At 37.2% G+C, this 15,383-nt stretch overlaps 1 protein-coding gene across 3 annotated transcripts in view; it reads left to right on the top strand.

The window, feature by feature from the left end:
- Nucleotides 1–15,383, top strand: part of vps13a (vacuolar protein sorting 13 homolog A) — a 38,298-nt gene that overhangs the window by 20,298 nt on the left and 2,617 nt on the right. For 2 of the 3 annotated variants that reach the window (XM_055048897.1, XM_055048899.1), the window contains exons 43-72: nucleotides 67–168; nucleotides 249–401; nucleotides 483–741; nucleotides 1,310–1,470; nucleotides 1,610–1,713; nucleotides 1,784–2,099; nucleotides 2,424–2,569; nucleotides 2,658–2,952; nucleotides 3,213–3,317; nucleotides 4,066–4,212; nucleotides 4,590–4,721; nucleotides 4,816–4,946; nucleotides 6,118–6,186; nucleotides 8,084–8,216; nucleotides 9,090–9,150; nucleotides 9,237–9,408; nucleotides 9,512–9,665; nucleotides 9,822–9,968; nucleotides 10,397–10,478; nucleotides 10,563–10,632; nucleotides 10,843–10,957; nucleotides 11,259–11,372; nucleotides 11,756–11,901; nucleotides 11,995–12,076; nucleotides 12,179–12,292; nucleotides 13,031–13,106; nucleotides 13,472–13,635; nucleotides 13,765–13,810; nucleotides 13,921–14,044; nucleotides 14,723–14,837. In XM_055048897.1, coding sequence (XP_054904872.1) covers nucleotides 67–168; nucleotides 249–401; nucleotides 483–741; nucleotides 1,310–1,470; nucleotides 1,610–1,713; nucleotides 1,784–2,099; nucleotides 2,424–2,569; nucleotides 2,658–2,952; nucleotides 3,213–3,317; nucleotides 4,066–4,212; nucleotides 4,590–4,721; nucleotides 4,816–4,946; nucleotides 6,118–6,186; nucleotides 8,084–8,216; nucleotides 9,090–9,150; nucleotides 9,237–9,408; nucleotides 9,512–9,665; nucleotides 9,822–9,968; nucleotides 10,397–10,478; nucleotides 10,563–10,632; nucleotides 10,843–10,957; nucleotides 11,259–11,372; nucleotides 11,756–11,901; nucleotides 11,995–12,076; nucleotides 12,179–12,292; nucleotides 13,031–13,106; nucleotides 13,472–13,635; nucleotides 13,765–13,810; nucleotides 13,921–14,044; nucleotides 14,723–14,837 — 4,035 coding nt within the window. The remainder of the gene's footprint in view (nucleotides 1–66; nucleotides 169–248; nucleotides 402–482; nucleotides 742–1,309; nucleotides 1,471–1,609; nucleotides 1,714–1,783; nucleotides 2,100–2,423; nucleotides 2,570–2,657; nucleotides 2,953–3,212; nucleotides 3,318–4,065; nucleotides 4,213–4,589; nucleotides 4,722–4,815; nucleotides 4,947–6,117; nucleotides 6,187–8,083; nucleotides 8,217–9,089; nucleotides 9,151–9,236; nucleotides 9,409–9,511; nucleotides 9,666–9,821; nucleotides 9,969–10,396; nucleotides 10,479–10,562; nucleotides 10,633–10,842; nucleotides 10,958–11,258; nucleotides 11,373–11,755; nucleotides 11,902–11,994; nucleotides 12,077–12,178; nucleotides 12,293–13,030; nucleotides 13,107–13,471; nucleotides 13,636–13,764; nucleotides 13,811–13,920; nucleotides 14,045–14,722; nucleotides 14,838–15,383) is intronic. The other variant, XM_055048898.1, reaches the window with a different exon arrangement.

The raw sequence follows: 15,383 nt of genomic DNA on the forward strand, positions 1-15,383 counted from the left end.
TAAAACTATTTCTCAGTGATAAATACTCATCTAAAACATTTTGAAAGTTTTTGTTGTGTTTTTTAGGTTCACTATTACAATGAGATGCTGGGCGTCTGGGAGCCGCTGTTGGAGCCCTTGGAGGATGAGACAGGCGAATGTTTCAAATCTTGGACTCTAAACCTGAAGGTAGTGGGAATAATCCAGCCAAAATAAATCCACATGTACACATGCATACTGTGTCTTACAGTTCAATGTTTTGCAACCAGATGAAGAAGAAACCAGTAAATAACCCTAGTTTGTCAGATGAAGTGGATTACAACATTCCAGACTATAGGACAGTAACTACAATCAGCAGTAAAAACCAGCTCAACATCACACTCTCCAAGTGTGGACTCACCATGTTGAACAACCTGGGCACTGTAAGAGAAACCGAAAAATTCTTCCATTGTTGTCGCCTGCGTAAACTTGTATCGTGATCTCTTATCTGATTCATTCTTTAGGCATTTGCAGAAGCTGCCAAGCAGACTGCAGAGTGTTTTCAGAAGGATGAAGCTCCCTTTGTGGTGAAAAACAGGCTGGGTCTTTCTGTCTCTGTTCGGCACAGTGAGATGTTTTCCCCTGTCGGCAAGCAGAGCGATAGACACACTGTGAAACTGCAGGATGGCGAAAGCCTTGGGATGGACTACTCAGTCACTACACAGTCGGATCAGTTCTCAGCTATGACCTCGCTGAGTGAAAAACACTACTACATACGACCTAGTGAGTTTCTTTTTATTCTAAAGCTGCATTATTTGTATTTTTTAAACACGGGTTAACTTTGTGTTTCTTATTATAATGTTTTCTCACAACTGCAGCTCATTGGAACAAAGTTAATACCACTTCTTGTCAAATTACAGACACAAACCTCAATGTATTCTATTAGGAATGTTTGATAGAGCCACACAGAACTGGAAATTATTGTCAATGAGTTGTAGCATCACTTTTCTTTTCCAGTATTTCTTCACCAACTCTACTTGTCTAATATCTGAATATTGCACACTTTTTTTTAACGGTGTATAATTTGTCTTCCACTTGACAACTAAGCTCTATCTTGGTTTAGTTGATTTCACATAAATCTAATTAAATTTGTGGTTCTAATGTCTTATTTAGTAAGTTTACCACTGTCGGCAACACATTAGACAAAAACAAACAACTTAAAATACAATATTTCATACCTGCATCTTCCTTCTTATTGAGTCCATTTATCTAATTAAAAAAAAATTCAGTGTGTGTTGTCTCTATCCTGACTTTTAGCATATAAGAAAATAATTCTTTTTTATGTTTTTAGCTCCAGAGGGCCACACTTCTACCAGTGTGATCCCTCTGATCAAAGTGGGACGTGGCATGTACAGCGTCATGCACAAAGACTCAGGAGTCACTCGGTTCCTCGTCTGTCAGATTTCCTCTGTGGAAGGCAGCAAATACATCAAGATACGCTCTCCTTTTCAGGTACCTTGAAAGAAGAAAAAATTAACTATTTTTATCAGATAATTTATATAATCTTGGAAGATCACATAAAAATGCACAAGAGACCATAATTTATTGTGCATCTGTGATTTAAAAAAAAAAAATTTTATATTCTTTGCAGATTATCAATCATTTCACAATACCATTCAACGTTTTTGAGGGATCGACATGCCTGGGAAAGGCTTCTCCGACTGAGGAGTTCTGCGTACCATTGGATTCGTACAGGTGAGTACCAAACCACAACCACGCTTCACATTCACAATCATCTCTTCATTCTAATCTCCGTTGCCCTCAGGTCTGAGCTGAGCCTACAGCCGATAACAGAGGAGACCGCCAAAGAAGACGGAAAACAGTTTGGCGTGTCAGAGGGCTTCAGCTACGAGGACTTCTTCGACCACAATCGAGATGCTCGCCTACAGCAGACATGCTGTCGTCATGGGAATGAGTCTGGCATCATGATGATGATAAACATGGTGCCGGTGAAAGACACGGTGACGTGCAAGGAGACGGGAGATATCGGAGAAAACTGTGACATTCCCTTTGTGCTTCACCTCTGGCCCTCTGTCCTGCTCCGCAATCTGCTGCCTTACCCTGTTGCCTACAAGTTAAAGGTTGGATGTACCAACATTTTCACACGGCTAAGCTTAACTTCACTAGATAGATGTGGTTTTTGTCAGACTTGCAGAATCAAGCCCAGTTTGTAATCTAGTATTGTTTTTGTTTTCTGAGTTTAATGTGAGTCATTTCATAAAGTGAAACAAAAAAACATAAAATCCTAATATCACTTAAAGAGAATCAATCCTACAACATGAACTAAGGCAAAAAATCTCAAAAAACAACAGATTGGGTCCTGATCTTAAAAAACGTAAAACTCATCAGTCTTTGATATCTGTCTTTAAAACCTCCCAAATTAATTAAAAACATTTTTCCAACAGAAAAGCAAGGACAGTAATGACAGTGGCCCTGAAGTTACGCTGGGTCCAGGCCACTCTGCTCAGCTTCACACTGCGGTCATCAACCAGTCAAGTCTTCATCTCCGGCTTCTGGATTATTTGGCTCAGGACTGGTCCTCTGAATACAGGTCTGGCCTGCATCTTTTCTTTATACGTACTTTCAAATCTGAGGTCACTGTTTCTCCTCTAAGTCAAAAATAACTTGTTGTCTTGTAGACTCCAGAGTGAGCAGGAAGAAATCACCTTCATTGTGTTCCAGTCTCTACACGTCGATGAGGAAGATGTAGGAGATGGGTTAGAAAGGAAGAAGCCTGAGTTGGATATTGCAGTGCACGTTCAGTACGACCCTGGCCAGACTGTTGTTGCCATCCACTCTCCATACTGGATGATGAATAAGACAGGGAGGTTGCTGCAGTACAAGGCTGATGATATTCACCGTAAACACCCTCTAGACTACGATATGCCGCTTCTCTTCTCCTTCAAGCCTCGCAATTTTCTGAGAAACAATAAGGTAGGAAGAAAAAAAAGACTATATTAGTCAGTATTGTGTTTTCCAATACTGTTATTACCTGTAATGTGACTTTTAGTGCATCATCAAGGAACATTGCTACACACATTGTTGGGACATCATGACATCACATAAACCCCACCTGCATGCCAAAGCAAGTTTAACACATCGGGTTTTATAAAGCTACAAACACTCACACCTGTCAGAAGAGTTTGTGCATTCCTGCTGTACTAAATGAGGTTTATTTTTCTTTCCCCTCTCAGGTCCGCCTTATGATCTCAGACAGCGAGCTGTCAGACGATTTCTCTCTCGACACTGTTGGTAGCCACGGCGAGGTGAAATGTAAAGGCAGATACAAAGACTATCTGGTAAAACTTTGTTTTATTTGTTGAATTTCAAACATAAAGATTTTATCAAATGAGAAATGTCCTGCTGACATTACTAAAGTGATAATTCAACATCAATATGCCATTCTCTGAGCTTAAAAATATATTTATGGACTCATGAACATAAACAGTCTGAACATAAACAGTCTGTTTATGTTCATGATAAGTTAAAAGTGGGTGAGTGATAGAAAAATTATGTGTATAGTCCATGTTATTATTTAACAAAGGAGAATGATCAGATTTGTTAATTTATTGCAAATGTGTAATATTGATCATATTATTAAAGCTGCCAAGATTACTGATATTAACATTTATGCTGCTGACTTCACTTTAATAATGCTTTGTTGAATTGTTTACATTTTTAACAAAGCTTGATAATATTAATGGTAAATTTCCTCACATCTCAAGTCACCACTTGGCAAGTCAGCCTTCTTTCCCCATGATTGTGCTGTAAACCCAGCATTACATTTCTGTACAAAAATCCTGTTTTTTAATTGTATTTTATTGTTTTTTTCTTGTAAAACATACATTTTTAGAGAACTTGAAAGTTGTTTCCATGAGCTGGAAACAACAATCTTGAAAATTAGGAGAAATGAATAAAGTTGTTCAGATATTTTCTTTGAACAACTTTTAGATGTTATGTAATTTATTGACATTTTTCTGTAAGTTATGTTTTGTTATATAAATAATTGCATGTCTTGTATTTTGCTTGATGTCTGTGTGCTCCCAGGTCGGTGTGAAGATTGATGCAAGCAGTTTCAGTCTGACCCGCATTGTGACCTTTGTACCATTTTACATGCTGGTCAACAGTACCAAGCACAGGGTCTTCGTCTGTGAGGAGGGCCTTGAAAACTGGACTCAAGCAGAGCCAGAACAGGTCAAATTAGTTACTTACTTTTTCACTGATACCTAGTCTTTTAATAGCCTTTACATAAGGTTGTGTTAGATTAAATTATATATGAATATTTTTTGTGTTTCCAAAAAATGAAAATTTTTAATAGAAGTTTTATGGTTATTGATGCATTTTAGAAACTTTAATTTGTCTTTTAGAAATTAGTTTAGTACTTCTGTCCTTTTTTTGTCAAATTATTATTTTTATTCTATATGATAAGTTAAAAATGGGTAATTAGTTTTGATTTTAATATGGCATGTTAAAACAGTTTACAAACACTAGCTAATGTGTTGAGGCGTTGCTTTTTTCTTTGAATATTGAACTGCCGTCACCTTATTTTTTCGTTTTTTGCCCATATTTAGTCAGGTGTTCCTTTCTGGCCTGAGAACGACACCAAGCGTCTGAAGATCAAATTAGAAGGATGTTTAGCGCCTCCTAAGACTATTAACTTCACCAAACGAGAGAACTGCTTGTTGCTGCGTCTGGACAACTCTGTCAGTAAACACAATCATTCAATCAGAGAACTACAAGGTCACAACTTGTAGTGAGTTGTGACCCAAGTTCTTTTCTAACTTTGTGTTATTTAAGGTGGGCGGTATCATCGTTGATGTAAACCTGTCAGATCACTCGGCCACCATTCGATTCTCTAAGTACCATGATGGGGCGGCCCCTTTCCTCCTCATCAACCATACAAACGAACGTCTTCAGTTCAGACAGAGGTAGGACAAAAGAAATATTTTAAGCCTTATAGTTTTATCATCTGCTGCATGATATTTAGTCAATGATAGAACTAGGGCTGTCACTGCAAGATTACAAAATCATTATTATTATGTAAAATCAACTTTTTGACCTTTACATTGTATTATAACGTTATTCCCTCATCAAAAGCATCTCTGGACTATTTCCTTGATTCTTTAATACATGTTTTAGAAATCCTTTCATCTCCTCTGGTAACCATTCAGCTTGGCAAAACGCCTGTGTGGACATACCGCCTTCATGATGAGTAGCTGCAGATTAGTAAAACCAAAACATCATGAATGGTTGTAAATCAAATCACTGCTTGATTTGTTGATGCTTTCACACTTTGTTATAACCTCCTGTGTTGATGGCTTGGTTGGAAATAACTGTAAGAAATCTAAAGTGAAGGCTGGCAGCATTAGAGCTCTGTTGTCGTCTGGCAAAATAAAGAACTGTAGTTCATTTTGATAAACTGTTTCTGCAGCATGCTCAGTTTTGGATATAAAAGAGAGTGCATGATTGTAAAAATCTGTATTTGCATCTTTTAAATTTCACAAATTATTTATAATATAAGGGGAATACTTGTAGTATGAATGCATGCAGTAATATATACTTATATAGACGTTGGATCTTTTTACTAATAAATTTCTACATGACCTTGTTGTTTTCCTTCTAGGTCAAAGTTTGCCTCAGCCTGATATTATTTTTATATGTATGATTTCACATATCAACTGTTAATTTGCTGTGGAGGTTATTTGATTGAAGAAAACATTTTGGTTTTTTTTTTGTAGCATTATTAAACAGTAGAGATGCACCAGTTGAATTTCTGTTTTTCTCAAGCACAATAAACAGAAAGCACAGAAATTAATGTAATTCCAAATCAGCTACATTTTAGTCAACTAAAATGTAGCTTTAGTTGATTTTTGTTCATTTTAAACACTTGCATCAACTTCGTGTGGTGGGAGATTTTAGTTTGGATCTTTCACTAGGTGAAAAAATGATTACTTTTCTTTGACCTGCAAACAAAAACATGTCCCAAACTCTGACCAGTTGATTGGTGCATCTCTATTAAACCATTGGATTAATAATAAATGTCAGTGTTTATTTCTGTTGATGGTGATTTGTGCATTTTTTGTCGTGTGGCCGATGCAGCACCTGGAGAGAGACCTCGTGGGTGGCTGACGAGCTGCTTGACCTTTCCTCCTCAGCGGAGGAGGGCAGGTAGAAAAATATGAAACGTTAAAACTCTTCTGACACGCTCTGAACTCAGGCTAAGGACTCAGGAATAAAAAAAGAAGGCGCATCATGACAACATACAATGAGAGCCATGATAGTGATTTTTTAGAAGTAGGCCGAGAGAGTAATTAGGCAAATTTTTACCATTTGAAAAAAAAATAAAACATTGCTGATCAAACCTGAGAATATTTAAAGACAGAACATGAATATGAAGGATCACTGTTCCAACACATGGCTAAACCACTAAGTTAAAGGTAGTCTTGTTTATTTTTCCATTATAAGAAAAAAATCCAGTAGATAAAGTTTGTATAAAAAACTTTTATCTCTAGTAAGATTTCCTTTTAACAAAAAGGCGCTTGAAGAAGCTTAATGTGACTTATTTTGAAGTCCTATTAAAGAAAGAAAGAATTGCTATGTTGGTTCAAATACATTATGTGTACGCAGATTTTATAAAAAATTTGATTATTACTATTTTTAAATAAGCAACAGCATAATAAATACAGCTGTGTCACAATATATAGGAATAGGATGAAAATGTATTTGTTTTATATGTTTTTAATGGAAAGCTTTTAGTCACACATACAAGTCCATTTCATTGAATCAGAACATCATTGAACATTTCATTTTATTTTGTAAATTAATTTAAAATGTGAAGCTTATAACATGAAGGTTGATCACACGCAAAGTGATTTTATTCCTAGTGTTTGTTTCTAACTCTGATGAATATTGTCTATGACCAGTGGAAACTCGAACATTATTTTTCTAAAACATTAAAATGACATAAGATGAAAAAAATAAAATAAAATAATTGTTTTACACTCATCATGGCTCCCCTAATCGACCTTCCACTGAAAATTACCCTTGTTAAGGAAGTTAATGGGACTTAATTATGTGAAATTAATGATTTGTATCAATAATTTTGTTGTTAAATAAATGGTACAATATAAGCAAGTCCAAGTGAGGAGGTTGGAAACTTTTTTGAAGCGCAGCAAAAGGCTCTGACTCCTGTTAAAGTCGTTTATTGACCTCAGTTTTGAGTGTGGATGAAGAGTGAAGTTAGAAAAGAGTAGAAACCTGTTTCCCTTCTGACTGTGTAACCTGCTTTCACACCCAAAGTGGTTCACAACATTGATAAACAATCATTGAGGACATAAATATGAAAAGTTTTTACCTATTCTGTGATCAAATTGTTAATGACTTCAAACATTTAGTTAAATTGAGCAGGTTACACACCTACAGCTGTTTAATGCCGTTGTTTATCTGGTAACTTGTAGCAAAGACTTCCCAGATGTTCTGATGGGATTCTGCGTTGGGAATTACTCTTTCCTCTGCTCCCAGTTCTTCTCTCTCATTAACTAGCGTTCCTTTGCTTCTACTCTCCATTTCCAGATAGTGAACTTCCCCTTTTCTTTCTTGCTTTGTGAACATTTAGTTAAATATTCATATTTACTTTAACGGATAATACTTGCAGTCATTGATGTTCACCTTCTTTAAGTTCTGGGGTTTAAAATACTTTGTATTTATCTATTAATTTAATGATTTGTATTTGCTTTTACTATTGTTTATATTTGTCTTCATCTTTATTGAAATTTTTAATTGAAATAAGATTGGAGTAGTTTCACCATGAAACTCCAGAACTGTTAGAGGGTGTACTTTCTTCCTGAAATGACTGTTAGTAAAACTTTTAAGGAAACTATTATTGAGCCTTTGGGTTTTTGAGATGGCATATTCTGCTCTTTTGTGATGTCTTTTTCCTTCCTGTGTTCACAGTTGCATGTACTCTGTTGTGTTGATCTTTAAAGTTTTCTCATTCTGGCTTCTTATTGTAACTTTTTTTACATCCTAAACTATCGTTGCTGTTCCACTGTCTGTGAATTCTCAGCTCTCTGAAGGAGTTGGAGTGGGAAGATCTAGAGGCCGGAAGAGCTGTGTATTACACCTGGACTGAGCCCACCGGGTCCAGAGAGCTGAGCTGGAAACATGGACAGTACCATGGAGAGCTCAGGGTGGAGAAGGTACTGAATCTAAGATAGATTTGCTGTCTGTGACTCAGAAATAAGGGGAAATATTTAATTTGCTTTATAGATTTTAACTTAATCTTAACTTAATTTCAAGCACTTATTTCTGTTCATTTAGATAATAATGGCTTACTGATGATGAAAATCACAAATTCAGTTTCTAAGGAGAAATAGAATATTATACAAGACCAAAAAAAAAAAAAAGAAAAGCTTGACCTGTACTTTGCCGTGTATCTAGGGCTGTTGCAAAAGAATATTTTAGTAATGAGTAATCTATTTATTATTCTTATGATCAATCTAGTAATCAGATAAAAACAAAATTACAAAATAAAATATTGGTAAATTTGGCACAACACCGGCGTTACTATCAGATATCAATATCAATCCAATTTTTCATATTTGAGCCTCCCTAACAGTTTTTTGTAGTTTAGAAAACTAACCTGTAACAACAATAGCTCAGATCATCAAAGGTCAATAAACAGCCCAGGCCTTTTGTTTTTCTGTGACTTCTGCTTAAAATTAAAATCAGCATTTCCATAAAGCCAAACAGACCTCTAAACAGATGAGATGGCTCCCCAAAACATCACAGGAAGTGGAAACTTCACAGCTTTCTGTGTCTCTCCACTTTTCCTCCAGGTCCTGGGATCTTTCTAAATGAAATGGAGTAACAAGGAGACAGAGACAACTGGCTGTATTTGCTTCATATTACTTTTATTATATGTCCAGGGTGACCCCGCCTCTCGCCTGTTTACTGCTGGAGAAAAGCACCAGAACCTCTTCTGACCCTGCAGAGAAAAAACCATGTTAGATAACGGATCGACGAACCGTTCATGTTTGAGATTAACTGCAATATTTCTGCTGTTTTACCAGGAACTAGTTGAGGAGAAGACAAACAAAGAAGGGAAACTTTATGTGATTCCCTTTTATGAAGGTAAAATTCCCATGCGTCCAGGATTCTGTCATTTTGCATTTACATTTGATTTTCTGTTGTTAATTTGTGTGATTTCTGATGGAAAGGTCTCCAACGTGTCGTGGTGTTCACTGACAATCAGTGTATCTTCAAGAGGCTTTTGGAAAATGAAAGCTTGCGACATGCTGAACAGGAAGTCATCCTGTGGCTGCACGACATGGGCATATCTTTGGTCAACAACAACAATAGCCAAGAGATTTCTTTCATTGGAATCACAAGGTGATTCTTCTTTGTTTAATAAGTGATTACTGGTCAAACATGCAGCAGAAATGTTTACAACAGAAATGTTTGTGCATCTGTTGTCCTATTGTATCCGGTTTAGCTCTGACATTGTGTGGGAGATCAAGCCTAAGAAGAAAGGTCGGTGGAAAACCCTGAACACAGAAGAAGTTGAGATGATGGAGAATCGCTTTAAAGAGTACTGCGATTCCTCGCCGATTGACAATTGCATTGCTGACCTGGAGAACAACTTTCAGGTTAGAGAACAAGGATTGCTGGTTAATTTGGAAGAAGTTAAATTATTTAAACATTTTAAAGTGTTAACAATTAGAATAATCCGTTGGTGAATTAGGCATAAATACTTTGGCTGATGATCATTAATCAGTTTTTTCTATATATAATTCCTCCCTCAGGTCTGCTTTACGCCCTCTGGTACAGATATGCACATGCTGCAGCCAGTGGCTGCTCCTCTGAGGCGACACCACCTCCCAGGGGTAAAGGTGGAGTACAGCATCTCACCTCGACAGAGATCCTACCGTGTCCAAATCCACAGGATACAGGTGAAATTAAAAACCTAGTATCAAACATTTTTATAAAGCAAGCAGTTGTTTGCTCCTGAATTAATTTCTAAAATGATTGTGTTGCTGCTTTAACATGTCTGATTTAGGATGAAGGAGGAGCAAGACTTTGACTTTCTGAGTGTGCAGATTGTAAATTACGCACCATAAATTACACTAAAATAATTAACCCATCTTTGCAGCATATTCTTGTGAACATAAGACGATAACATCCAACAACAATAAATCCCTTTACTCAATTTCATGAGAACCCCAAAGCTAACTGTGAACTTTAAACAAATACTTTCACAGAAAACACATTTTGTTTTCTGTGAATCTTTTAAAGACTTGGTGTCAGTTGCGTTTTCATTTAGTTAAGTTGCTTTTCATCCATGCGTTAGATTTTTAGAAAAGCTTTGTCTCTATTACAGATCCAGAATCAGATACCGGGAGCCATCTTCCCTTTTGTTTTTTACCCCATTAAACTCCCCAAATCAATCGCCAAAGACACAGGTCTGTGATTACACCGAGTTCATTTGCTATAATTTACTCATGATGCACAGTTTTGGTCTTTAATGTCATTTGTTTTACTTCCAGAACCAAAACCTCTAATTGATCTCAGCATTGTTACCAGAACTGCTGGACACACTGACATCTCTCGCATCAAGTATGTTTCGTTTTTATTTTAATTTATGTTACGTATTTTCATATCCAGCTAAAATAAAGTTTAGCAGTCTCCAGATGAGTCTCAGCAATCATAGATTATAATTGTTGCCTTCTCTCAGATGAATCTTCTCCATTGTTTCATTTAAGACAAACAATTGTAATGTTTTCTCAGCTTATTCTTGAATTACAAACTAATTGGTTTTGACTTCAGATACTTCAAGGTTTTGATTCAGGAGATGGATTTAAAACTTGACCTGGGCTTTCTGTATGCCATCCTGGACTTTGTTACTCCTGAGAACGCCGGCGTCACGACTTCAGAACAGGAGGTCAGTCACATTCACTGAGAATCACCAAATCCTTTCCTCTGTTCCGCCATATTTTATGATCAGACAAGGACAAGTGGAGTGTGTTTATTCACCTGGACAACAAGTTGAAGCACACCAGCTTCTGAATAGCAGTCTTAAGTACAACGGAGATGCCATGTCTGTGCTAAGTTGTCTTTTTTCTGACATAAAACTTTGTGAAAAGTGTAGCAACAGGAGCAAAAATAAGAAACAGTGAAAACAGCAAATGCTGTTTTATTGCTCTGCAACTTCATGATTCATTGTATCTGTGCTTGTCCTCCAGGTGGAGCTGTTTGCTAAAGACATAGAGTACATAAAAACAGAGCTGAACCACGTCTCTTCTACTGATACGTCACCCATCAGCCTCTATGAGCAATTCCACATTTCCCCTATTAAGGTGGGTACAATTCAAAAATGATTTCTGCAAATGTGACAAAGACAAATCAGGTTTGAGACAACATGATTTCTTTCCATCTTTGTTGGCTTATGAACATCGTAAATGATAGCAAAATCAGTAATATGTAACTGCTGCAATAAAATCAATTAATTGTAAAGTGAATGGGGTAAATAAGCACATTTCACAACCTTCAATACCAAAAATCTTCCAAGAAAAGGTGCAGCAACAGAAAATAAGCTTTTTAAAAGTGCTCATTGTGCTGATGAACCATGCAATGCATCACAAAAAGAGGAAATGGCACAACACTGAATGAACTCAGTCAGTGATATTCTAATTATTTTGCACTGAAATTAATGTGATATTGTTCCTGTTTTTCGTTTCAGTTGCATTTGAGTTTCTCCCTGAGCACAGGAGGAGAAGACGGCTTAAAGGAGAAGAGAGAAACTGAACTCATCCCCATTCAGTCCCTCAACCTGCTGCTGAAGAGCATCGGAGCAACTCTCACTGATGTGCAGGACGTCGTCTTCAAGTACGACGGCCTCACAAACCAGATCCTGCGGCTGTTTCTGCGTTTTTCTGTGATTTGAAGAAATAATTCTACTGACTGAACATTTTGTTTCAGGCTGGGATTCTTTGAGCTAAACTTCCAGTTTTACACCACTCAGCAGCTACAATCAGAGGTCATCAGATATTACTCTAAGCAGGTGATGGTCACAGAAACATATTTTGTATCAAATTCCTTTTTCCTTTTATTCATTAGAAGTTGAAAACATGGGAATGCACTTTTACATTCCTGTATATTTCAGGCTATTAAACAGATGTATGTGCTGGTGCTGGGCCTGGACGTGCTTGGAAATCCCTTTGGGTTGATCAGAGGATTGTCAGAGGGCGTCGAAGCGTTCTTCTATGAGCCCTACCAGGTAGGAATGTAGTCCACACAATAAGTGCTTTATTTTTCAGTATCGTAAAAAATTGCTTAATTTCTTAAACAAATCTTTTCAGCATAAACAAGGTATTATTTCTATCTGAAACATTGATGAAATACAAATGAAACTATAAATTTTTAGTTTTACAGACTTTTTATTTACAGCCGTTCATCCTTGTTTTCAAGCTTCTGCTCAACAAGAAATCAGTCAGCCTGTCGGTGCTTCAAAATGCAACAATAATATGTAGTAGTATTGGTTTTGTACAGATCTATGACTGCATGAGGGAACATCTTTATCTGGGTGAAAATAAATCTTTTTAAAATGTATTCATTTTTTGTACATTTGTAATCCCATGAGAAACGAAATGTTTAGTTTTATTAGATCTTAAATACGATAGGCCTGGACGATATGGCTGAAAAACCTATCACAATAAAAGCATTTCATATCAATATCGATAATTGTCAATTTTGATAATTATTGATTAGTTTTTTGTTTTAAATATCTGAAATGTTGCCAAACTGGCGGCGTGACCTGTCCTGTTTGATCCATGTTTTTCCCAGAACTTCATTAAATTATAATTTACCTCGATTCATTTCTACATTTCCAAGTAGTTTCTTGGAACTGAGGGTTTTCTGGAATGACTCCAGAATCATTTCTGTTCAGATTGACATCCTACAAGCTCCTGATCTCACTCTTCATTCTCTGTGTTCATTTGTGCTCCTGGTTTTGCAGGGAGCCATCCAAGGCCCTGAAGAGTTTATAGAAGGAATGACCATCGGTGTGAAAGCTCTGGTTGGAGGAGCTGTTGGTAAGAGTTTAACTCAGCTTAAACTAGTGGGAACTTGTGGTTCGGCAATTAAGATCTAATACAGAGCAACCATCGAAGAGGCAAACATACTGATGAATGATGTCCGTAAAGTGGAGCCTTCTGATATTTTACCAGTAGAGGAGAAGTTGTGGCATTAAATGTGGGGTTGCTAAAACATCTTCCTTGGTTCTTGGAAATAGATTGATTTTCAGCTTTTATAAACAAGTCAAATGTATCTAAACTTGCAGAAAATTGTTTCTGTCCTATTTGGAAATGTGCTGCACTTGCCAGGTGACACGTATCAGTGGCATAAAAGAAGTTGTATCTTTTTAAAATAAATAAGCTTTTGTGTATTTTTTGTACAGGGGGTATAGCAGGCGCAGCCTCGAGGATAACAGGGACCATCGCAAAGGGAGTCGCTGCAATAACCATGGATGAGGAATACCAGCAGAAAAGGCGAGAAGCCATGAACAAACAGCCTACGGGCCTGAAAGACGGGCTGGCTAGAGGCGGGAAAGGATTGGTTTCTGTGCGTTTCATTATTTGTCCAACTCTGCTTTTAATTAATTAGCAATAATGTTTCTGACTTTCTGAATGCTGTAGCGTGGCCGAAAATAAAGATGTTTCATTGGTCTGACGCAGTTTGTTTGTGTTTCAGGGATTCGTCAGTGGAATCACCGGGATTGTTACCAAACCTATAAAAGGTGTGTTTAGTCTCTGCAAATATATAGAGTTGCGAACTGTTTTTTTAATCTATGATAACAAGCAATGGTTGGGTTTGAAATTTCTAAACAAATGATCGGTTATTGTGCAGGGGCGCAGAAAGAGGGAGCAGCGGGTTTCTTTAAAGGTGTTGGCAAAGGTCTGGTGGGCGCGATCGCTCGACCGACAGGAGGCATCATCGATTTGGCCAGCAGCACTTTTCAGGGAATCAAAAGGTATGACTCTCTTTTCTGCTTTTAGTTCCCATCCTTATTGTTTCACACTGCTCAGGTAATTAGATTTTAAATACGCTGCTTCTCTAACAGAATTGTTAAAGGGAGACGAGCTTTTTTCCTCAGGTGGTCAATATTTAATTGTGACAATCTGCTGGTGACAACCTCCTCCACTTGTAAATATTTCTTTCCCAGACTTCTACTGTCTGAATGTCTCTCTGTACAGTGTAGTTTACAACGCTGTCCATCAGTTTTTATACATCTCATAAAGATGTGTGAAAAGCCCTAAATATAGCACCACTTTTTAACATTTAAAATGTTTGTACTATTTAAACTTATGCGGTGTGCTGTATGATTTCCTGTTGGTTTGGCAATAATGAGGTGGAGAAAACATGTAGTCTCCTAAACTTGTCAAGGCAATAAAAATGAGCATTTATAATAACTTGAATTATGACAAACAATGGTGGAACATTTTATGTTGCTGCAACGAGGAGAATGACAGGGAAAAACTTTAAAGTTCAGTGTTGAAGAGCTACATCCGTTAGAGTCATCTTAATAATTTGGACACAACTGTCTTATAGTTGTCAATAACTGTAAGCGAACTGTACTCTTGTTTCCTTAAACTGTGCTTCCTTTGGTAATCAAGGAAAATATTTGTCTGTCATATTGTCCGGCTTCCAGGGCAGCAGAGACCTCTCAAGATGTCATCTCTCTCCGTCCTCCTCGCTTCATTCACGAGGACGGAGTCATCCGGCCATATAAGGAGAGAGAGGGCATTGGGAGTCAGATGCTCCAGGTAAGTCTCCATTATATCTTTGGGTTCCTGAATATGATTGTTCTACATGTCTCCATATTTTTTGGGGGGAATTCACTCATAGTTTCAATTAATTTTCACCGTCATTTCATTGGTCCCTCATAATGTCTATCATTTCCCCCTTGTTTCAAAACAGATAATTAATGTTCTCCCCATAAAGTGTCATCAGTTTCTCATGTCAGGGTAGATTTATGCTGTTAGTAGTTGAGACCTTTGATGACAGTATGTCATATGCAGCATGGGTAAATGATTTCAGTAGAAGTGTAGGGAATGTGTGTGAAACAGCTCAGTTGGTAAAGCACACACACACACACACACACACACACACACACACACCCACACACACACACACACACACACACACACACACACACACACACACACACACCAGGTGCAGAGGCTGTTTTTCTGTTTATGTATTTACAAAATAATTAAACTTTGGTAGTGGAGAGATAAGTTTGTGCTCTGACTTTAGTGTGAGAACTCTACAGTTGTGAGATTTTTAGCCCATCTCCAAATTGATTAGGA

The sequence above is a fragment of the Poeciliopsis prolifica genome, unplaced genomic scaffold, assembly GCF_027474105.1.
Source record: "Poeciliopsis prolifica strain line A6 unplaced genomic scaffold, Auburn_PproV2 SCAFFOLD028, whole genome shotgun sequence".
NCBI classification, from domain to species: domain Eukaryota; kingdom Metazoa; phylum Chordata; class Actinopteri; order Cyprinodontiformes; family Poeciliidae; genus Poeciliopsis; species Poeciliopsis prolifica.